Consider the following 25,477-nt stretch of genomic DNA (forward strand, 5'->3'; position numbering starts at 1 on the left):
ATATATATATATATATATATATATAAATTACACGCTATCTTGACACCCTCAACTTCAATTTTCTGGAGAGAAGGGCCAGAACCATCCCTAGTATAGGGTGATTCCAGCGATGGGGCCATGCCTCCGCTCCTATCAGTTAGAAATTAACTGATTATACTTCTGAATTCTTAATTCTAAAGTGTTTGGAGCGAAAAAAAAAACAAATAGTTACAACAAGGGGAAACCAAACAAAAATGAAAAATTTCCGTGTAAAAAAAATAGCAAATGAAATTTGAAGAAAAAACTAACTGAAAGTTGATGTGGTAAGTTAAGTCGTACCCAATCTTCTAAAGAGAGGGGGCCGGAACCATCCCTAGTAGGGTTGATTCCGGCAACCAAGACCCCTGTCTCCACTCTTATCTAGTTGAAATGAATTAATTATACTTTTGAAATAGCTAATCAATAATTATTTTTCAATTCTAACCAAACACTTCTATTATAATGTTTGGAGTGAAAAAACAAATGGTTACGATAATGAAACCAAACAAATATGAAAAATTTGGGTGTAAAAAAATCACAAATGAAATTTGAGAAAAAAAACTAACTAAAAGTTGACATGGCAAGTCAAACCGTACTTGCCAACTCATTGTCATCTCGGATTTTCTATCACATGGTTTATTTTATTTTTTTTAAACTGCCACATGATGAGTTAGCTAAAATATATTTAGAGAATCGTCACGTCAGCTTTTTCGATTGATTTTCTTTTAAAAATCTTATCATAGTGATTTTATTGACACAAGAAATAAACTTTCCATATCGTATATTGGCATAGTAACTTTCTAGAAAAATTAAGGGTCCGTTTGGTTCACATGTTCTTTTTTGCTATTTATTGTTCGTGCTAGTTGTTTTCTATTTGATAGTAGATGTTAGTTGATTTTTCTGCTAAAACTGATTTTCTAAAAAGCAGGGATTCCCTGTTTTTGTAAAAAGTTAATTTTCATGTATAAAAGGCAAACAAAAGGTTTTAACCAAACACCTAAAACTCTTCGTTTTAAAGTGAAAAGGTAAACAATATGAGAAAATGGAGTAAACAGACACCTCTTTGTCTCCCAATCACCTCACTTTTGACAACTTTTATGACAAAAATGCTCCAATACTTAGTAACTCCAAAAGTTGATACCGTGGTCCCACAAATTATTATTTTATTATTTAAAATTCTATTTTTTATTAAAAAAATGACAAAGGTAACAGAAAGTGACAACATTATCATAGAAAAGCAAACACCTCTTATCTCCAATATATGATATTACTCTAAGCATCGGTTCGATTCGGTTACTAACCGAAATATATCATATTTTAGGCATTGAACTGAACCGAATATTATCAAATCGATTTTTTTTATTTGGTTCAGTTACCAACCGAATAACCGATAACTGAAAAATATAAATTTCTAATTTAAATGTTTAAAATTACAAATTTTTATTTATGAAAAAATATACTGTATTTCTTGTGAATTTGAATTTCATTCAAGTTGACATTGATATAGTATTTTCAAAATCCATACACACACTTCCGTTTATTAAATATAAAATAAGATTATAATTTTTTTAATTATATATAAACTTCGGTTTGGTTTCGGTTAAATTTAAACCAATAACAGATTATCAAACTAAGTTTAAATGGAAAATGAATCAAACTAAAATTTCGATTCGATTATCGATTTAATTATCGGTTACCGATTATTTTATTCAGCCCAAGATGTCAAAATTCCAATAAGTTTTTGTGTCTAAATTGGGCTCCAATAAATTGTATCAATGATCGTATAAAAAGAAAATGAAATTTAGCAATATTTGTGTAATTAAATATATAGATCCCAAATTTCAACCACCATGGTTGTTTTCTACCACAATAAAATGTCAAATTGCAAGCTATAATATTTTGATATATTTTTTACATAGTTTATTTGATTTCTCGGTTCGATACTCGTTAAACATTCTTTAGATGGATTTTTTGTGCCCGTTAGGACTCAAACTCGAGATCTCTAGATTAAGCGACTCGACAGCCTTAACGTTAATTGGTAATATTTTGATTAGATTGGAAGGGAATATTTCTTCCTAATATTTGATGACATTCTCTTAAGTGGCAATATGCATATTATTGTGGTTGGTTTACATTTAAGTTTACTTTAGATAATTTAATTAATCTCTAATTAAGAAACTATCTCCTAATTCACATATTTAATTAATTTGTAATTTTATGAGCTAATGGGTGTTTATATTAATTGAAGAGTGGTTAGGAAAAAATAAATATAGAGAAGAGTTTCTTTCAAGGGTTGTTGAAAATATTTTTTCATTGTAAGCAACAAAATGTATTAAAGTATTTGGTTACACCCAACATTTTTTTTATACATATATTAAAGATTTCCAAATTTACCCTAACGTATGAAATTGTTGCAATTTTATTTCTAACATTGTCAAGCAAGTTCAATTTCGTTCCTACACAACAAAAAATTGAACTGACTGATTTGACAGTGATTCGACTATCCGATCGGATCTTCCAAACAAGTTTGACGATAAGATAAAACAGTTATATATATTTACACGAGTTGTTTATACATGTTTTAATAACACAGTAAGTATTTTATGTAGTTTTTTTTTGTGATTAACTTGTATCTGGCAGACTTAAATATTGTCATTTGGACAGGTTATTCATAACTGTTTTAGTAACATAATAATATTTGTTAGAAGTAAAATTGCATAATTTCATATGTTAGGAGAAATCTACACTTCCCCAGAAACATTAGGGGCAAATTTGCACTTTATACTTATGTTAAATAATTATGACTTGGAGATTTTTCTTGCTTTCGGCATAGCGGGTCCCGAGGGAAGGCTCACACAATGCTAGGTAAACTTTCGATCCTATATCCACCACTCATCAAATGATTTGCCTCATATGCTAGGTAAACTTTCGAGAAAAGCGAGATGGCGCACCTAGACCACCCTTCCATTATCAAATTGCCTCATATGCTAGGTAAACTTCATATAAGGCGTTGAAAATGTCTTTGAGTAAATTTCATCAATGGTGTATAACCTTTATCCCATTTCACACTTTGATGTACAACTTTCAATTTGTCTCATTAATATGTACGAACTTATAGGTGACCTCCCACTTTGGTGTACAGCAGGTAAAAATGACATGTTTGACCAGTCAAAAAGTCAAAAATTGACTCAGCTAATATGAATTACTTTTATACCCTTTTTCTTCCATTCCCCTTCTCTTATTTCCAATGTGATTTACTAAACCCAACCCTAAATTTACACTTCTAGCCCCGTGAATAGACCGAAATACCCTTTGCACTAAATTTCAAAAAACCCAAAACCTCTCAAGAAGCCGAAACGATTTTTGCTCAAATCCGGACAAATTAGTGAACCGAATCATGGATGGTGATAGAAACCGTAAAGGAAAAGCTAAAATGATAAGATTTACCGCTTTATTTCGTTGATTTTTGCATCGAATTGAATCTGTTGTGGTTTTTAAAAATTCAGCCGGAATCGCAGTCGGGCGTATGAACATCACGCCCGATCTACGGTTCGGGCGTATGAGTATCACGCCCGACCAGTGGTGCGGGCGTGATAGCCACATGCCCGAACCAATGGTAGGGCGTGATACGCATACGCCCTAACCACTGATAGGGCGTGATGCGCATACGCCCGACCAATGGTTCGGGCGTGATTCCCTTACGCCCCCGTTTTTTTTAATAAAAATTAATATTTTTTAAAATTTTAGTAATTTAGTGTAATTTTAGTAAACATTTAGTATAAAAATTAATATTTTTTAAAATTTTAGTAATTTAGTGTAATTTTAGTTTAATTTTAGTAAACATTTTAGTAATTTAGTGTAATTTTAGTATAATTTAGTATAACTTTATTATAATTTTATTAATTTAGTAGTATTTTAGCATAATTTTAAAAATTTAGTATAATTTACATTATTTACAATTTTATTAATTTAGTGTAATTTTTTTTTTTGTAGACGGAGCAGCCTACTAGGGGTGGGAAATCCATCCCGTCATCTGCTCGTCGTCTAGATATGGACGATGAGGATGATACACCACGGCATACGAGATTGCGTGGTATAGATATTTCTGGTCGTAGGCGGAGAGGGGCTGCGACGGAGCAGGTGAGGAGGGGGCCGATTGCGGATCAGGCCGATATTCATGGATCAGAGGGGGCGACTGATTTTAATGACAGAGAGCCCGATAGCGATTCTTTTCAGGACTACCTGGATGTGGCAGCCCGGGCAGTGCGACAGTCCGCTGTTGCACATGATCGCGAGGTTGAGGAGAGGGTTGAGCAGCCGACCCCGGGGAGACAGCCGACCCAGCGCGTAGGAGGTCGTTTTGCGAGTACAGGTATTTTAGTATTTTTTAATATTATTTACTATAATTTTAGTATAATTTAGTATTTTTTTAGTATAATTTTTTAATATTTTTTAGTATAATTTAGTATAATCTAGTATAATTTTAGTATAATTTAGTATAATTTTAGTATAATTTTTTAGTATTTTTTAGTATAATTTAGTATAATCTAGTATAATTTTAGTATAATTTAGTATAATTTAGTATTTTTTAGTATAATTTTAGTATAATTTAGTATAATTTTAGTATAATTTTTTAGTATTTTTTAGTATAATCTAGTATAATTTTAGTATAATTTAGTATAATTTTAGTATAATTTAGTATAATTTAGTATTTTTTAGTATTTTTTAGTATAATTTTAGTATAATCTAGTATAATTTTAGTATAATTTAGTATTTTTTTTTTGTATAATTTTAGTATAATTTAGTATAATTTTTTAGTATTTTTTAGTATAAGTTAGTATATTATTATTTATAAATTTAGTATATTATTTATTTTTAGTATAATTTTCGCGGGCAGCTGGATCGTATGACGGCGGCAGAGGTATTTTATAAAATTTTAGAATTTATTTAATTATTATTTATAGTATATTATTATTTTTTATTGAGTATTACTTTTTTCCAGGTGACGTGGTTGCCTTATGGTCCTGTCGCCGATGATGATCGGCTTCGAGTGTCCTACGCCAGTTGGATACGGTGTAGAGACATCGTCGAGCCGTATATGCCCGATCGAGCGCTGCGACAGGTCGGATATACTCAGTCTATCCCAGTTGAGCGTATTAGACCTTATAAAGCAGTACGACCATGGAAATCGTTATCATACAGGCTCACGCATTCCTTAGTCACAGTTGAGGACACCTGGCGGAGATTTCCATCGGCTCGGGGCATTGATCGGAGGAGATGCCGACCAGTTGGATACGATCCCACTGCCTGTGATCCTGCTTATATGGATTGGTATAGGCGATATTCGCATCCCCATCTCCTTCATGCACCACAGGCTGGACCGGTACAGCATGCTCGCGCCAACAGCGAATTTGTAAGTTTATTATTATTTAATATTATTATTTAGTATTAGTTTATATGTGTTTAATTTTTAATATTTATTTATTACTTTTTTTTGCAGTGGGTTAGCTGGTTGTGGCGTGTCACCCAACTATCGGTTACCCACCGATCTGACGAGGATGTTCCACGCATTAAGAGGGAGATGGATGAGTTTATGGATGCGTGGCGTCGGGCGAGCTGATTTTTTGTTGTAGACATTCATACATTTAAACACTTTTTGTTGTAGATATTAAATTTACTTTATTACGTTTATAAATGTTTATGTTTATTAATGTTTATTTTAATTTTTATGTTTTTAATTTTTTTTTGTTAAGTACATTTATGTAGTTGCGGGCTTAACGGACTATTTACGGGTTTAACGGCCTATTTACGGGATTCATAAGCTATTTTTTTTTGCTCTCTCGATACACGGGCGTGTGAACATCACGCCTCACCGTGTGGTTGGGTGTAACGTTCGACCACACGGTGAGGCGTGGGGCTATCACGTCCGACCACACGGTAAGGCGTGATGTTCACACGCCCCACCATGAGGTGAGGCGTGATGTCCATACGCCCGTGTATCGAGAGAGCAAAAAAAATAGCTTTTTCCACCCCAAAACCCATGAAAGGGTAATTTCATCCTTTCACGGGGCTAGGGGTGGAAAATTGGGGCTGGATTTAACAACACCCTTTCCAATCCAACCCTACCTTTCTCCCTCTAAAACCAACCTCCCTCCTCTCAATATCTTTCTCATTCTCTCTCTAAAACCAACCCTACCTTTGTGGCTGCTGCTTGGGCATTAGAAATAAGCATCAGCAAGACATAATTTGCAAGAAAATCAGAACTAGCCAAAAAGTTTTGTCGTAATCTCTTTAAACGAGATCGGCATCCTCAAGTAAGATGCTGCTGTCGAGGCCACGTGTAGTGTCAATATACAAATCTCTTCCCAGAATATTTACTCGAGTTCTAATATACAAACTAAGCATTGTAGTTGCCCAAAGGGAGAGCACCATCCCCGTGAAACTTAAGATTTTGAATATCAGTTATTCTTTAAATATTCTGGAAAATGGGCTTGCATTTGAGCCTTGTTGAGTTCATCCTGTTTAAAGCATTTTTGAATATACAGAAACCCCAAAGATCTATAAATAAATCTTCATATTAGCAAATTCATTTTAGGAATGGTTTAATTGAGGAATTACAGCAAATTGGTAAAACCCTCTTAAGAAATTGGAAATGAAGTGGGGGAGCAATTAAGAGAGAGGGGGTCGAAAGGAATGGTTTAATTGAGGAATTACAGCAAATTGAAGAAGAAGAAGGGTTTTAGATAAAATTGAAGAAGAAAAGCACCGAGAGCGTGTAAAGCTGCCTTAGAAAGAGAAAAATTTGGAAGAAGATAAAGAGATCGATATATAAGGGTAAAAAATGAAATAGATAAAAAAAAAATTTATAATTTGTGGGTCCCACTTTTTATTAATAAATATGGTGAAAAATTCTCATGTGGCGCGTTGACTTCGAGTTGACCGGTCAAACAGGTCATTTTTACCTGCTGTACACCAAAGTGGGAGGTCATCTATAAGTTCGTACATATTAATGAGAAAATTGAAGATTGTACACCAAAGTGTGAAATGGGGCAAATGTTATACACCATTGATGAAATTTAGCTCAATGTCTTTAGGAGCTGCATCCTATTTCAAAACTTAAAGAGTGTTTGGTTACTTCTTTTTATACTCCTGTTTGTCTTTTCACTTTAAAATGGAGGATTTTAAATGACAAATAATATATAATCCAAACCGACCCTTATTCTATAAAGTTCTACTAACAAAAGAAATTGAAGTTGACAATATTTGTTGATTGGTTAGCAAAATTGGACCTTAACCCAAGAATTTTGCAAGTCTTCCCAATAGGTCGGACTGGTTTTAGAGATGGCCGTCTCATTTCGGTGAGACAACTCGTTTCGAATTATTGATCATCAACTAAGTGACAATAACACACGCTGAGACAATTCAGTCAACACGATTTTGATTTTTTGGTGCTTTTATATCGTATATAATCTGCTCTAGCTAAGCTTAACAAGCTTACATTAAATTGTTCAGGCCAAGGCTAGCCCCCCTCTCAATTTAAGCAGGCTCAGACTTGAAAATTAGATCCCAAGCCAAACCAGTATAAGTCCATCTTAAAATTTATAAATAAACAAATAATAATAATAATAAACTGAGCCGATTCGTCCATCCCTAAAAGGCGGCCCGGTGCACTACGTATTCCCGCTAAGCGAGTGCCCGGGAAAGGATCCCACCACAAGGGTGTATTGAGGGCAAGCCTTCCCCCACCAATTTTTTTTTTTGGTAAGAGACCGCTTCTAAATTCGAACACAGCATTCGAACACAACAACGTTTACCGATTCCAAGTTTAGACTAGAAATAGACGAGCTTAGACAGACTTAGAACGGATGTCATTTTTTCTAAGTCCAAGCTCAGCCTGTTGGGTGTGGACTAGGACGAGCCGATCGGAGCCTGTTGGGTGTGGACTAGGACGTGCCGATCGGATACCCAAACACTTAAACAGGACTATGTGAAACATATAAATAACATAACACGATTATAATGCATCAACCCGAATTACCACCCCTATTTAGGGGTTCAAGAATTATTTGACAATCAGCAAATGAACAATTAAACCGTAATACAATTATTGCAGCAAATGTTTTCACATCTTAGACAAAAAAAAGTGTTCATCTTTGTCCTAGAGACAGACTCAAAAACTAAGATAGCAAAGATTCTCAAAAGACAATGTGAGACATCAGAACAATACTTTGTGAAGTTGTCTGAAACATCGACGACGACGGAGCGTATGTAAAAGAACTTATTCATCCACAACAACACTAATTTCACCCTTTTCCAGCAAGTCGTAAAAAGTTCTCACTTTCCTCTGCTCATTCCAGTGATGCATCTTCCAAAGGCCACCAGCAGCCAAGCCTAGTACTAGACCGATACAAAGTTCCTTCACGACACTAGGTCCTTTCAAGGTAGCATGAGCAACTTTACCAGCAGCCATTTCGCTTCTCTATTGACAAACGAACCTGCAAATGACATCGTTTATCTTATTCCGAGCAAGAAAACATCTATCAAAAGAAAAGCTGAACATTTACTGAATAAAATTCAAGTTGTCAAGTAAGAAATTACATCCCAAGAGCAGCTATGTGATTCAGAAGTCGCCAAGCTAAGGTTATTTAAGCCTATGGTTATGGTGTTGGATGGTTTATGCTAAAGTTTGCTTAGGTTTCCCATTCCCATTCAATAAACTCACATGTCATCCGTTTTCTTTATATATGCTCGCCTGTTTTAACAAACTTTGACACACCCACACACAAATATCCCGGGCTTGAAGGGTGTACAACAGAGCTCATATGGGAAAGCAGTTGTTGTTTTGGTCTTATGTTGAGCTGCTGGAATGAGTGAGCGTATGTTTTATTCAACACATTAGATAAGAGTGCTCGGTTAGGATTGAGAAACAGTTGTTGATAGCTATTTTGGAAGGAAAAACAATTAACATCTACCAATAAACAACTAACAACAAAAGCAAACAATAAACGATAACAACTGAACCAAACAGGCCCTTATTAGTGCCCGTTTAGTCTTCTTTTTTGTAGCTCCTTTTTAATGTTTTATTCCAAACGATAGATATGGGTGTGCTTAATTAAGATTGAGAAAGAGTTGTTGATAGTTATTTTGGAAGGAAACACAACTAACATCTACTAACTATAAGTAACAACAAGCAGTAAATATCTGAAGTTCTGAACCAAACAGGCCCTAAGTTGAGAAACAATTGGCCTGCCTTGAGCTTTAGGAGCCAATTTGAATCTTTCTCCAAATCATAACTGTAAAAAAAGTACTTCTCACTTTAACAAATACAAGTCAAATCCTTTCTCTAAGAAGGAGAACATAAAACAAGTCACATGGCATAGAAACAAAATCCACTAATAATACAACTTATAAACCAATAATGATTCAAGAAGATTGAGATAAAAACAAACTTTAGCGTATGATTAGCTATCTTGCATAAGGAATACGAAATCACCCCTGCCAAAATATACGACTTCAAGGCTCCATAAAACAAAAGGTTAAATTGTGAGGTCTATGTTGCACGGACACCGACAAGAAAGCAGATACGGAACGAACACCGAGACACGCTATTTCTATAACATAACCTTCATAAACTAGCCTTCAAATGAAAACTGACAGAGACACGAAAAGCAGGAACGCTACTATGGAGGAGTGTCTGTACAACATAGTTGTTAGTCACTGAAATTTAAGGTCTGTTTCACAAAGATTGAGTATATGCCAACTAAGCACCACGTAGATGTATATGATTTTTTTTTTTTATGTGGCTTAGGATGAGCCACCTGGTAAACAAGTTTTTGACTCGTCATCCATAAAAGTAAAAAAATCCAGCATGCCACTCAGTTAACATATAGTCAACTGTCTTCTCTGGTTACATCAACATTCTAGTGATCTTTTGTACACAAATTAACCGAAATGATTTTATTAAAATAAATTGTGAAGTCCAACAATTTTGTTGAAAGAAAATGAAGTTTATTAACCTTTGCGAAACGAGTAAATTTACACCTGTGGCTCCCCAACATAGGTCTACTTTCTTTAAGGCCCATTACCTTCAAAACCAGACATAAAAGTCCCCGAACTTAACATACAAGCCCCTTAATCTTTGACAACTCAATAGCAGGTAACACTCCATTGTACAACTGATGGAAATGATTTCTAAGCAAATATAATTCTTGAACTTTTTGGTTTTGATGTCATTTAGGTGATGTTCGGTAAGGAGAGAAAAAGTGATTGTTTAGAGAGAGAAAACTCCGAAAATGATGCTTTTGAAAAATCGGATACGTCGCTCCATGGGAAATATAGTTCTAAACAAACATCAACAGTTATTTTTGAGGCTGTTTATTTTCGTAAGGGGATTTTATGTTAGTAAAATGCGAAGTTCAAGGATTTTTATGTCCGATATGAAAATAAGAGACTATAAAGAGAAGTAAAACCTAAGTTGAAGGGCATGAGCATAGTTATTTAAGGCACAACTTAAGGCGCGAGCCCGAGCGACACGAGGCGCACACAAAAAAAATCACAAATTCATAATACTAGTCACAAATAATCACAAATAGTCAAATACCAACAATAAAACCATAAAGTGCATGAGTTTCTGGTCTGCGATGGGCTACTGAGCTTGATGAAAAGTATCGCTACTTTGTTTCTGCCCTTTTCTTTTATTTTCTAAACTAATCTCAGCCAATCATCTTATTTTTAATCCATGGCTGATAATAAAAGAATTTTAAAAAAACCAAAAAAACCCTAAACAGCCCTAACGAAGCCGAGGCTGACGCGCACCTTGTCATCCAGAGGCGCTAAGGCTGGAGCCTTAGCCTGAGGCAAGGCTTTAATAACTATGGGCATGGGCATAATTTACACTTTGTGAAACAGAAGCACAAGAATTACTAATAGTGATATGTGCTTCTAATGACCGTATGCTAACCAAATAGGCAAAAATGAGGAAATTTTATCAATATACAGCAAAGACTGCAATCAATTAAAGAGATCCAGAATTAACACAACTCTTACAATTACCCAATTCAAAATTTCAATCTTGGTACAAAAAAAACAGAACAAGAATGAATGAAATTAAGTCGTCAGTGGAAGGTTAGATTAGGTTTTACAGATTTAGGATTCGGAGAAATCAAGCACCAAATTAATTAATAAAATCAACCTTTCTAACCCAAATACAGAATCGGAGAATTTCTATAGCCGTATTCAACACATCTAAACAGCGAAATATCATAACAAGAAAGAAAAGGATAATCAATCAGAAGACGAAAACTAACCTTAAACAGGGAGCTGAGAAAATCGTAGATTGGAGAAACGAAGAGAGAAGAGTATCAGGGCTTCCTTATAAAAATAAGGCAGGGGTAGTATTGTCATTTACTTAAGTAGCTGACTGAGGGTACTTTTGTAACGGCAAATATAATTTAATCAATCACCGTTAAATTTTAATTTATTAAATTTATATTTTTTGGTAATTTTAATTTCTACCGTAAAATTCTAATAAGTTTAAATATAACGGAAATTTCAAAATATATATATATATATAACGGTGACATGTTAAATTCACTTCGCCAGGGACCGACGATCAAGTGAAAATCACTTAATATTTTAAAGTGTTTCAATAGTCACTCAGTTTATTTAAAATATTTTGATAGTCCCTCAACTTAGTTAAAATATAATCAATTAATTACTTGTTTGTTAAAAAAAAAAGTAAATTGTATAGAAAATATGTGTTGTATGTGCATTAAAATATTATTACATAATTTACATATTAAAAATGAAGTTTTTACTTTTTCAAATCTAAAACTTGTCCGTTCTGATAGTAGAACCTCGTACCTGACTTTAATCGTTTTACTTTTTCAAGACATGTACAAAGTATTTTTCGTATGCAATATGCGACTTACTTTTGGAGTTATTAATTGACTATATATTAAGCAAGTTAAGAGGCTAATTAAAAAAAAACTTTTGAGCAAATTAAAAAAAAATATTATCAAAATATTTTAAAAGTTTAGTGCTCAATTAATCTTTTTAGACAAAATGATGTATTAAGAAAAAAAAATTAATTTAGCTTATTTGAAAATATTAACAAGACATTTTGACCAAGCAAGAACTAGGGATATTTTCTCTCAAGATAAAAAAAAAAGACACGTAAAATCGAAAATTTATTATGCTTTTCTCTGATTAAATTTGGGTGTTGTTAAACCCAGCCCCAAATTCCCACCCCTAGCCCTGTGAAAGGACGAAAATGTCATTTCATGGGTTTTGGGAGGAGAATTTCTATTTTTTTTATCAATCCGACACGCGGGCGTGTGGATATCACGCCTCACCGCGTGGTCGGACGTATGAGTATCACGCCTCACCGTGTGGTTGGGCGTGATAACCCCACACCTCACCGCAAGGTCGAGCAGTTGGCTGTCACGTCCGACCACGTGGTGAGGCGTGTGTCTATCACGTCCGACCATGCGGTGAGGCGTGATAGCCACACGCCCGTGTGTCGGATTGGAAAAAAAATAGCTTTTTAACCCGTAAATAGGCCGTTAAACCCGTAAATAGGCCGTTAAACCCGTAACTACAAAATTGTACTTAAAACCTAAGAATACCATACAATTTAGTCCTAAAATCAGTAAAAATAATATAAGTTAATTAATAAACATTATGGCATTTTAACTCGTATTACCTTTAACAAATAAAATTTAAAAACATAAAAATTAAAATAAACATTAATAAACATAAACATTTATAAACGTAAAAGAGTAAATATAATATCTACAACAAAAAGTGTTAAAATGTATGAATTTCTACAATAAAAATTCAGCTCGCCCGTCGCCACGCATCCATAAACTCATCCATCTCCCTCTTAATGCGTGAAACTTCCTCGTCAGATCGGTGGGTAGCCGATAGTTGGGTGACACGCCACAACCAGCTAACCCACTGCAAAAAAAAAGTAATAAATAAATATTAAAAATTAAACACATATAAACTAATACTAAATAATAATATTAAATAATAATAAACTTACAAATTCGCTGTTGGCGCGAGCATGCTGTATCGATCCAGCCTGTGGTGCATGAAGGAGATGGGGATGCGAATATCGCCTATACCAATCCATATAAGCAGGATCACAGGCAGTGGGATCGTATCCAACTGGTCGGCATCTCGTCCGATCAATGCCCCGAGCCGATGGAAATCTCCGCCAGGTATCCTCAACTGTGACTAAGGAATGTGTGAGCTTATACGCTATAGATCTCCATGGTCGTACTGCTTATCAGGTCTAGTACGCTCAGCTGGGATAGGCTGAGTATCTGAAGGAAATTAGGGCTAAGGTAAAGCAGCGGAAATATAAAATTTTAGCCTATTTCCTTTTAACCATAGAATCCGTTAATCGTTATTTCATATAAAGAGGGATAAGAAGGAATACCTTTCGATGAACAATCTACCGTTGTTAAAGAAGCGCCCACAATTCTTCTCCGAGATTTCAACCACAAAGTTTAATACGGTGAGGCTAAGATGAAATCAACCCTTATGAGATGCAACCAAAATAGATTGCCTCTAATAAACCAACACAAGATCAAGGAGAAAGAGGGATGAATAAGATTAATCAATCGATGGAATGCCGTATGAATTCTTGTCCACGAACTTGGGGAATAGAATTCTTTTCTCTCTCTCTCTCTCTAAGCAATTTCGAAAATCACAAGTGGGGAGGCTTAGGGCTTGGTCGAAATTCACTATAGGGAGGGGTATATATATTAGCTTGTATCTAAACCGTAGTTAGATAGGAATAGGTTACTTAATAGGAATCCAATTCGGAAAAGGATTCATAATTATTATCTCACTATATATCTAATATATTTAGGATAATAATAAATAACCTAATTGGATAATAATAGGAGAATATTAATCTAATTAAAACTCCTAATTAAATTATCTCTTAATTAATTTAATTCATAATCCTAATCAAATTAGGATTAATGGAATAAAATCAATCCCTTACTAATACATACAAATTTCAGCCCCCTCCTTGTATTTGGGCCTTACTGGGCTCAATTGGGCTTCCATCTATTAATCATATCCATCTCTCTTTTGGTTCCAAGTCTTATGTGTGATCCATTAGGTCCTTACTACTTCTGGCCGTATGCAACCTATTAAATTAATTTCTTCAAGAATTATATTTAATCCCTTGCATAACGGAATGATGTACAGAGTATGTTATTGACAAGTCTGTAATCATTCCCCCAGAGTCCGTTAAGAAGACAGGTTGATTCTGTCGTTAACCCTTCCGTATTAGTTACGGTATAATACGATCCTTTATCAACTACATCCTTGAACTGAATCTTATGACTATGGGTAATGTCAAGTCACATATAGCGAGACGTTCGTTTTACTTGTTATTGGCCGAGTCAACTCAAAAAGATAGGTTAAGTGAAATCTGTATTTCTACTCTTAAGCTATCACCCTGCAAGGGTTTAGAGTCAAGTCTTCCACAAGCGATCCTTGGATGTATCTCCCATTAATCGGGAGTGATAAATGCTCAATCCAATGTATAACTACCCTGAAATTACTTCCTGTGACACCCAACCTTTGTAGTTCACACCCCAGAGTCATCTCTGTTAAGGATCGTGGGACCACAGGATCAAAGTCTCACATTCAGTAATTCAGGATGACCAATTAACATTCCTTTGAGTCTGAGGATTAGTTATACCTATTAATACCAATGAGATGAACAGTTGACAAGGATGAATCTACCCATCCTATTATCTCAAATCGGATCCCCAATCCTAATGAACAACGTTTCATCGGATCTATGTAACTGTCCAGATATCTGTATATATGAAGCTTGTGAGATCAGCTTTCTGTCGGACAGAAGACATTGTTACATACAAGTCTCAACAGTGATATATCAATCCTAAACATATCACTTGACTTGGGGTGGTTTTAAGTTTATTAGTTTATTATGAAGTTTTGTCTCACTTCATGCTTGTATGAACACTTTATAATCACTTTAAACAAACTTACGGATTTCCTTTTATTAGACTTTATTTAGTGCTTAAAAGGGATTGCCTTTATATAGTTATAAAACATATATCTCATTAAAACAAATGATATAAAGAACAATTCATTTACAATAAGTTTGTATCCTGCAACAATTGACTATAGGACACAAAACCCCAACATACTCCCACTTGGACTAAAGCCAATTGTTTCTAAAACTTATCCCAGTAGAAGTTAAATGACGATCATGTACTTTCTGGGTTAAAGGCTTTGTCAACGGATCTGCAACGTTGTCCTCTGTAGGTACTCTTTCTATTCTCACATCTTCTCTAGCCACAATCTCTCTTATGATGTGGTATCGCTTTAGGTAGTGCTTGGATGCATTATGAGACCGTGGTTCCTTTGCTTGCGCAATGGCTCCATTGTTATCACAGTACAAAGTAATGGGATTGACAATGTCAGGCACCACACCTAGTTCTGTAATGAACTTTCTAATCCAAACTGCTTCCTTTGCTGCTTCCGCAGCAGCGATGTACTCTGACTCGGTCGTAGAGAAAGCTACGCTTCCCTGCTTGGAACTTTTCCAACTGACCGCGCCCCCATTTAGGATAAACAGGTATCCTGATTGGGATCTAAAATCATTATCATCTGTGAGATGACTAGCGTCTGAAAATCCTTGTATTTTCAGATCTCCTTCTCTGTACACTAGAAACATATCTTTAGTTCTTCTCAAGTACTTAAGAATGTTCTTGACGGCAATCCAATGCTCGTCTCCCGGATTCCCTTGGTAACGACTCGTTACAGATAACGCGAACACTACGTCGGGTCTAGTGCATAGCATAGCATACATAATCGAACCGATCGCGCTGGCGTACGGGACTACAGCCATGCATCGTTTGTCATCATCAGTTTTAGGACATTGATGATTGTTTAACTTTACTCCATGTACCATGGGTAAGTTACCTCGTTTCGATTCAAGCATGCTAAACCGATTTCGCACCTTTTCAATGTATGTAGCCTGTGAAAGACCAAGCAGTCTACGTGATCTATCCCTGTAGATCTTTATACCAAGTATATAGGCTGCTTCACCGAGGTCTTTCATTGAGAAGTTACCGGATAACCATATTTTCACTGACTGTAATAGAGCAATGTCATTTCCCATTAACAGTATATCATCCACATATAGTATGAGAAATGCTATAGAGCTCCCACTTGCTTTCTTGTAAATGCAAGCTTCTTCGCAATTTTGTTCGAAACCAAATTGTTTTATGGTTTCGTCAAAACGCTTGTTCCAGCTTCTAGATGCTTGCTTGAGTCCATAAATGGATCTCTGAAGTTTGCAAACTTTATTTGCATCCTTTGATATGAAACCTTCAGGTTGCATTATGTATACATCCTCAAGCAGGTTTCCGTTTAGGAAAGCTGTTTTCACATCCATTTGCCAAATCTCATAATCAAAATGAGCGACAATTGCAAGCATGATTCTGATTGATTTGGACATAGCAACGGGAGAGAAGGTTCGTCATAATCAACACCTTGTTTTTGACGATATCCTTTCGCTACCAACCTAGCCTTGTAGGTGCTAACCTTTCCATCCATGTCAGTCTTCTTTTTGAAGATCCATCTGCACCCAATGGGTTTTATCCCTTCGGGTGGATCAACCAAAGTCCAAACTTGGTTAGTGTACATGGAATCCATTTCAGAATCCATGGCTTCAAGCCATGCTTTAGAATCTGGACTAGTAAGAGCCTCTTCGTAGTTTTCGGGTTCGTCGTCTAATACGGGAACCTCGTCATCATCTCCCACTAGAAAACCATATCTAACTGGGAGTTCACGAACTCTTCGTGATCTACGAATAGGTGCCACTGGAGTCTCATCTAATGGGACTTCTTCGGGTACCTCGACCGCCTCCGTTGTTTCAGTCGGTGTTTCTTCCTCTTAAACTTCATCGAGTTCAATCACGCTTCCCTTTTGTGTTTCTTCGAGAAACTCTTTCTCTAAGAAGGTTACGTGTTTGGATACGATCACTTTCTGATCATCTGGATGATAGAAGTAATATCTCATAGTTTCCTTAGGGTATCCAATGAAGAAACATTTATCAGATTTAGAATCTAATTTGTCGGACGCAACGCGTTTGACATATGCTAAACAACCCCATACTCTCATGAAAGAGAACACGGGTTTCCTACCAACGAATAATTCATATGGCGTGGAACTAGCGGATTTAGTCGGTACTCGATTTAGGGTGAAGAGGGCAGTTTCTAAGGCATAGCCCCAGAACGTCTTTGGAAGTAAGGCCATGCTCATCATGGATCGTGCCATATCTAATAGGGTACGGTTTCTCCTCTCGGATACACCATTGTGTTGTGGCGTATAGGGAGGTGTCCATTGTGAGCATATCCCACATTTAGTTAGATAATTCAGAAAATCATCAGAAAGATATTCGCCACCTCGATCAGATCGAAGTGTTTTTATTTTTTTCCTAATTGATTTTCCACTTCATTCTTGAAGCATTTGAACTTGTCAAAAGCTTCTGATTTGTGCCTCATCAAGTAGATATAACCATAGCGAGTATGGTCATCTATGAAGCTAATGAAGTATCTGAATCCTCTTCTTGCTTGGACTGACATAGGACCACATACATCTGAATGAATGAGTCCTAGAGTGTCTGATACACGCTCACCTTTATTGCTAAAGGGTGTCTTTGTCATTTTACCTTTTAAACATGATTCGCATGTTTCCAATGATTCAGAATCGATTGGATCTATAAGCCCATCTGAATGTAGCTTTAGCATGCGTCTCTTGTTTATATGGCCTAAACGACAATGCCACAAGTAAGTTGAATTATGTAGCTTATGTCTTTTGGTATCAATTGAAAAAACAGGAGTTTTATCATCTAACACATAAATCCCATTTTGTGATATTCCTGAAAAATAAAAGATCGAATCTTTATAAAAATTGCAACTATTGTTCTTTATTGAAATATGAAAACCGTCGTCAATGAGACGGCTAATAGAAATAATGTTACGAGACATCTCAGGAACGTATAAACAATTCCTTAATTCTATTATAAGCCCAGAGGGCAAAAGTAAAACATAATCTCCAATTGCGAGGGTGGCAACTCTTGCTCCATTTCCCACTCGCAAGTTTATGCTTCCTTTCTTTAGTTCCTTAGTCTGTTTTAGTTCCTGCATATTTGTACAAATATGAGATCCACATCCGGTATCAAGTACCCAAGATTCAGACAATGAAACCGTATTTATTTCAATATAGAACATACCAGACTTAGAAGCACCGCCTTTTCCCTTCTTGAGGGTGGTTAGATACTCCTTGCAGTTTCTCTTCCAATGCCCGTCTTTACCACAGAAGTGGCACTCTCCTTTGGGCTTCTTAACTTCCTTTCCCTTGGACACATCTTTCTTACCTTTCTTGGGATGTTTAGAATTGGGAAAGTTCCCTTTTCTTTTCTTTGATCCCTCGATTACAAGAGCCGGTATGGCCTTGTCTTTCTTCATATTGGGCTCAAATGATTTGAGCATGTTTGCAAGCTCTTCAAGAGAGGTTTGCAAGTCATTCATTTGGTAGTTCATGAAGAACCAAGTCGGTACTTAATTCGTTGTCCATCACAAATCCAATACTAGAAAGTTTGGTAATATAGCCTATCATCTTGACACAATGTGTCATGACAGATGTGCCCTCTTGCATCCTGCAACGATATAACAATTTTGATATCTCGTAGCATTCGCACCTAGTTTGTTTCCCAAACAATTCCTTTAGGTGCATGATGATGGAATAGGCATTCATCTCCTCATGTTGCCTTTGTAATTCTGACGTCATCGATGCAAGTATGATGCAAGCGGCATGATCATCATCAGCCTTGTGCTTCTGATAAGCATCAATTTCCTCGATGGGAGCATCATCTTCAGGGACAGGGGGTATCGATGTATCAAGTACATACCCAATTTTCTCGAAATTCAAAACAATTTTGAGGTTACGAAACCAGTCGGTGAAGTTTGAACCATTTAATTTGTTATCGGTAAGGATGTTTTGCAGATTGGTTTTAGTCATGATTTTAAGAGTGTGTGTTTAAACAAAACCTGAGAGTGAGAAAGAGTAAACGTATGTCATTCATTTGCTTTAAAGTTTAACAATCTAAAATTATAGGCCTTTTAATTTATTTCAGATTGCTCCCACTATTTTGCCAAATTAATAACCCTCCATATTAATTCGAAGAATTTCACAAATCCTTTAGTGAGCTAGGATCCTAACTCCTGAGATTTCGCCTTGAGTTTACTCAACAAGCTAGTCTCATTCATTAGGTAGATTCATATAATCAATCACATCTCTAATGTGATTCCTAGGTTATTGGGTTATTAACCACATTAGTAACTAATATGCTATTCATATTAATCCCAACCGTTTTGCCCATTAGTTTATGACAACATGAGTTTACTCATCCAATTATCATAATCTAATTTAAGTATTACCCCATATTCATGAAAAATGATTTTCGATAATTCAGGTGTTACCATAAGACCCCGAGCTTGAGTTTACTCAACAACCCAAAGGCCCCCAGTACTGCCGGCTGAATTATAATATTAGGGAGGGGCAACCGATTTTAATAACTTACTTATTTACTTAACTTTTTAATGAGGGATTTTATTTAAGTCTCATAATCTAACTTAGTCTTGATTTGCTTTAGCATACATCAGACATACATACATTCACATACATTGGCGTTATGGACACATCATCTAAATTATTCCGTCGAGCCAGAGACGGAATAAAGGGCCAAACCTAAGGAAATACTAACTATTACATATTTCTCTTTAGGTCCTCCGTCTTCTCCTTGGCGCCTTGAAATTACATTTTAATTTCTATACTACTATAAGAAAACTTCAATTGAATTGAAGGGAATCAGATGAGAGGAGAAATTACAATAGATAGTAGAAAGGCAGGACGCGCAAGCCCTATTTCAAAAATACCAAAAGACTAAAAGAGGGTCCAAATATGTCAATAACTCCAAACATGCATAGACTCAATTAAATAAATTTAATTGGTTGATTACATAACCGACTTATGTAATATTTAGGTTAATCACATTAACTCGTCAAATTAACTTTCATCCAATTTTACTTCTAATCGTTTTGTATCTTTATATTAATCCTTAGATTAATATAACCATATAAAACGTTGATTATGCTCGTCCCATTTATTTTGATTTTAATTCATTTAACACTTTGATTTACATATTGCTAAAAACAAACATTTAAACGAATTATTCATTCGATAATCAAAACAGAAAACTATTAATTTCTGAAACATATATATACATTTAACATAAAACGATTTTAAACCTATTTTAAAATCAAGTGGGTATCGGGTCGGGTCGGGCCCGATGGCGGGCTGCTGCCGATTGGCAGCAGCCCTTAGGGCACGCGGGGCGCTGCCGCCTTGCGGCAGCGGCCAGTCGCGCCGTGAGACGCGACTCGGACTGCTGTCATATTTTTTTTATATTAAATATATATATATATATATCAGTTCTAAAACAATTTTAAAACGGTTTTCAGAAATAGGATAATCTACAATAGATTTCCGTTTTATCATTTAGAATTAATAAAACTAATTTTATCAACCTAACTATAAAACTAATAGATTTTGTTAGAATGATTATCAACCGAAATAATTAGGAACATAAGCATAATCAGTTTTAATTAACAATTAATCAAAACTTTATTTATCTTTAGAATTAATTAATCAACACTATTTGTCAATTAATCCTAACCATAAATATTTATTCAATCCTATTGAAAACTTCTATATTTTCATATATGAAATAACGGATTTAACGATGGCTCTGATACCACTGAAGGAAATTAGGGCTAAGGTAAAGCAGCGGAAATATAAAATTTTAGCCTATTTCCTTTTAACCATAGAATCTGTTAATCGTTATTTCATATAAAGAGGGATAAGAAGGAATACCTTTCGATGAACAATCTACCGTTGTTAAAGAAGCGCCGACAATTCTTCTCCGAGATTTCAACCACAAAGTTTAATACGGTGAGGCTAAGATGAAATCAACCCTTATGAGATGCAACCAAAATAGATTGCCTCTAATAAACCAACACAAGATCAAGGAGAAAGAGGGATGAATAAGATTAATCAATCGATGGAATGCCGTATGGATTCTTGTCTACGAACTTGGGGAATAGAATTCTTTTCTCTCTCTCTCTAAGCAATTTCGTAAATCACAAGTGGGGAGGCTTAGGGCTTGGTCGAAATTCACTATAGGGAGGGGTATATATATTAGCTTGTATCTAAACCCTAGATAGATAGGAATAGGTTACTTAATAGGAATCCAATTCGGAAAAGGATTCCTAATTATTATCTCACTATATATCTAATATATTTAGGATAATAATAAATAACCTAATTGGATAATAATAGGAGAATATTAATCTAATTAAAACTCCTAATTAAATTATCTCTTAATTAATTTAATTTATAATCCTAATCAAATTAGGATTAATGGAATAAAATCAATCCCTTACTAATACATACAAATTTCAGCCCCCTCCTTGTATTTGGGCCTTACTGGGCTCAATTGGGCTTCCATCTATTAATCATATCCATCTCTCTTTTGGTTCCAAGTCTTATGTGTGATCCATTAGGTCCTTACTACTTCTGGCCGTATGCAACCTATTAAATTAATTTCTTCAAGAATTATATTTAATCCCTTGCATAACGGAATGATGTACAGAGTATGTTATTGGCAAGTCTGTAATCATTCCCCCAGAGTCCGTTAAGAAGACAAGTTGATTCTGTCGTTAACCCTTTCGTATTAGTTACGGTATAATACGATCCTTTATCAACTACATCCTTGAACTGAATCTTATGACTATGGGTAATGTTAAGTCACATATAGCGAGACGTTCGTTTTACTTGTTATTGGCCGAGTCAAAAAGATAGGTTAAGTGAAATCTGTATTTCTACTCTTAAGCTATCACCTTGCAAGGGTTTAGAGTCAAGTCTTCCACAAGCGATCCTTGGATGTATCTCCCATTAATCGGGAGTGATAAATGCTCAATCCAATGTATAACTACCCTGAAATTACTTCCTGTGACACCCAACCTTTGCAGTTCACACCCCAGAGTCATCTCTGTTAAGGATCGTGGGACCACAGGATCAAAGTCTCACATTCAGTAATTCAGGATGACCAATTAACATTCCTTTGAGTCTGAGGATTAGTTATACCTATTAATACCAATGAGATGAACAGTTGACAAGGATGAATCTACCCATCCTGTTATCTCAAATCGGATCCCCAATCCTAATGAACAACGTTTCATCGGATCTATGTAACTGTCCAGATATCTGTATATATGAAGCTTGTGAGATCAGCTTTCTGTCGGACAGAAGATATTGTTACATACAAGTCTCAACAGTGATATATCAATCCTAAACATATCACTTGACTTGGGGTGGTTTTAAGTTTATTAGTTTATTATAAAGTTTTGTCTCACTTCATGCTTGTATGAACACTTTATAATCACTTTAAACAAACTTACGGATTTCCTTTTATTAGACTTTATTTAGTGCTTAAAAGGGATTGCCTTTATATAGTTATAAAACATATATCTCATTAAAACAAATGATATAAAGAACAATTCGTTTACAATAAGTTTGTATCCTGCAACAATTGACTATAGGACACAAAACCCCAACATATCCGACCTGTCGCAGCGCTCGATCGGGCATATACGGCTCGATCATCTCCCTCAGCTGTAAAATGACGCATATACAATTTATACAATTACTGAATGTTTTTTATGTTTATAGTTAAAAATACAAATTACAATAAATGTTGACACACTATATTGTTCTTACTTCGGGTGACGCACCAGAAAACCACTGACACAAATCTCGGCATGCTGATGATCTGTTGTAGCATGTCAGAAACGACCGAATCTCTCCTCCCAACATCCGTGAGGCAACATGTCCTAGAAAACTAGGAATCACGGAACCATCAATGGGGCCACCATCCACCGGTGCAGTAACTAGCCAGCTCTCGTCCTCACTAGCTTTGGGACGTTTGCTTGTCCCTGAAAGTTATAAAATTATACTAAAATTATACTAAAATACTAAAACATACTAAAATTATACTAAAAACTAAAATATACTAAAATTATACTAAAATACTAAAATACTAAATTATACTAAAATATACTAGATTATACTAAAAGATACTAAAATATACTAAAATTATACTAAATTATACTAAAATACTAAAATATACTAAAATTATACTAAAATACTAAAATATACTGAATTATACTAAAATATACTAAATTATACTAAAATATACTAAATTATAAATATACTAAAATATACTAATATACTAAAATTATACTAAAATTATAAAAAATACATGTACTCGCAAAACGACCTCCTACGCGTTGGGTCAGCTGTCTCCCCGGGGTCGGCTGCTCATCGCTATCCTCAACCTCGCGATCATGTGCAACTGCAGACTGTCGCACTGTCCGGGCTGCCACATTCAGGTAGTCCTGATAAGAATCGCTATCAAGCTCTCTGTCATTAAAATCGGTCGCCCCCTTCGATCCATCAATATCGGGTTGCTCCACAATCGGTCCCCTCCTCAACTGGTCCGTCGTAGCCCCTCTCCACCTACGACCGGATATATGAATACCACGCAATCTCGTATAGCGTGGTGTATCATCCTCGCCGTCCATATCAAGACGACGAGCAGATGACGGGATGGATTTCCCACCCCTAGTAGGCCGCTCCGTCTACAAAAAAAATTACACTAAATTAATAAAATTGTAAATAATGTAAATTATACTAAATTTATAAAATTATGCTAAAATACTACTAAATTAATATAATTGTAAATAATTGTAATTATACTATAATTATAAAATTATAATAAATTATACTAAAGTTATACTAAATTTATACTAAATTTATACTAAATTTATAAAATTACCCTAATAAAATTGTAAAAATTATTCTAATACTATACTAAATTTATACTAAAATTAAACTAAAATTATAAAATTACACTAAATTACTAAAATTTTAAATAATGTAAATTTTTATAAAAAAAAACGTGGGCATAAGGGAATCACGCCCGAACCACTGGTCGGGCGTATGAACATCATCACGCCCTATCAGTGGTGCGGACGTATGAGCATCACGCCCGACCTGCGGTTCGGACGTGCCACGTCCGGGTCTAAATTTTTATAATTTATCAAAGACCACAAACCCGTTCAATTCGCCTCTTAACTCTGTTTAAGATATTTCCCTCCAAACACTGCCGAAACTCAGAAACTCAGAAACTCTTCAGCTAGGATTTAGATCTATATATAAGGATGCTATGTTTTCAATTTCGTGTGATTTGGACTGTCGAATCTCCGTAAATCAAAGAAACGGTGGAGAAACGGTTCAGAAACGATAAAAATGACGAAGAAACGGAAAGTACAAGAAAAAGATAAAAAGAAAAGAAAAAAAATCAAATCATCCTCATCTCTCCCTACCTCTTCGCCATATATATATCCATATTGGCGAATATCTAGTTTGGTCCTCCATCTTTATATAATCTTTTAAAAGTTATTCTAACTTTTAATTTACACATAAAACCCTCAAATGAACTCCAAATTTTTCTATAGCACCAAATTAAAAATCATACACCTAATAATTATAATATATCCAAGGTAAGTAACTATCAACTATATTTTGAGTTTTATGCATATGGATATATATATATATACAATCAAAGAATTTCCAGAAAGTGATATTTTAGGGTTATGCATGAATTTTGTAAAATTAAGGTTTTCACGATTTTGCTTTTTATTGTGAAATTATAATTCAAATGAAGCTATTGACTATGTTTCTATGTGAATTTCAGATTTTACTTGATTATGTTGATTTAAGGCTTTATTTGGTTGATTTACATATATACATATATGTTTTTTGTTTCAATGTATATATATATATTGAATAAAATGAATTTGATGATGTCTTACGAATTGTTTTTGGATTGCGAAATCTGTTGCGGTTATTGTTGTTATTATTTTGGATTGAAATCCAAATATGATTTTTATGATACAAAAGGGCTAATTGAAGCCAAATGATTTTTGGTTATGAAATAGTTTGGAATTTAATTGTGAAAGGATATTTGAGCATGTTATGATTTTATGATTTTATATCCATCGAGAGCTATCTGGATCGGTGGTTCCATATTTGAAGACCATGTTCAGTGAGGGACATGGCCTGTGTACACAGTTTGAAAGACCTATTGGGTATGGCAAAGAAGTGTCGGGTAAGACCATATGGGATAGGCAATGTTAAGAGACGTCTCGATTATATATGTGGTTATGGATTGATACTTAAGGGGAGAAACTCGAGGATGGATACAATGTTTTAA

General features: G+C 35.0%; 1 protein-coding gene across 2 annotated transcripts; it reads right to left on the reverse strand.

Moving 5' to 3' along the window:
- Positions 1-8,099: 8,099 nt before the first annotated feature.
- LOC136227359 (cytochrome c oxidase subunit 5C) lies at positions 8,100-11,412 on the reverse strand. Of its 2 annotated transcripts, none has more exons than XM_066015999.1 (2): positions 11,325-11,412; positions 8,100-8,513 (listed from the first exon to the last, which is right to left on the reverse strand). In XM_066015999.1, the coding sequence occupies exon 2, from the start codon at positions 8,486-8,488 to the stop codon at positions 8,297-8,299; it is 192 nt and encodes a 63-aa protein (XP_065872071.1). In that variant the 5' UTR covers positions 8,489-8,513; positions 11,325-11,412; the 3' UTR covers positions 8,100-8,296. The 2 variants fall into 2 exon arrangements, with proteins under 2 accessions (XP_065872071.1, XP_065872072.1); XM_066016000.1 differs by lacking the exon at positions 11,325-11,412 and adding an exon at positions 9,184-9,208.
- Between the last annotated feature and the right edge of the window lie 14,065 nt (positions 11,413-25,477).

The sequence above is a fragment of the Euphorbia lathyris genome, chromosome 4, assembly GCF_963576675.1.
Source record: "Euphorbia lathyris chromosome 4, ddEupLath1.1, whole genome shotgun sequence".
Lineage (NCBI taxonomy): Eukaryota > Viridiplantae > Streptophyta > Magnoliopsida > Malpighiales > Euphorbiaceae > Euphorbia > Euphorbia lathyris.

Excerpts from the sequence above, each read along its gene's own strand:
- LOC136227359 (XM_066015999.1), bottom strand. The coding sequence starts at position 8,488 with ATGGCTGCTGGTAAAGTTGCTCATGCTACCTTGAAAGGACCTAGTGTC.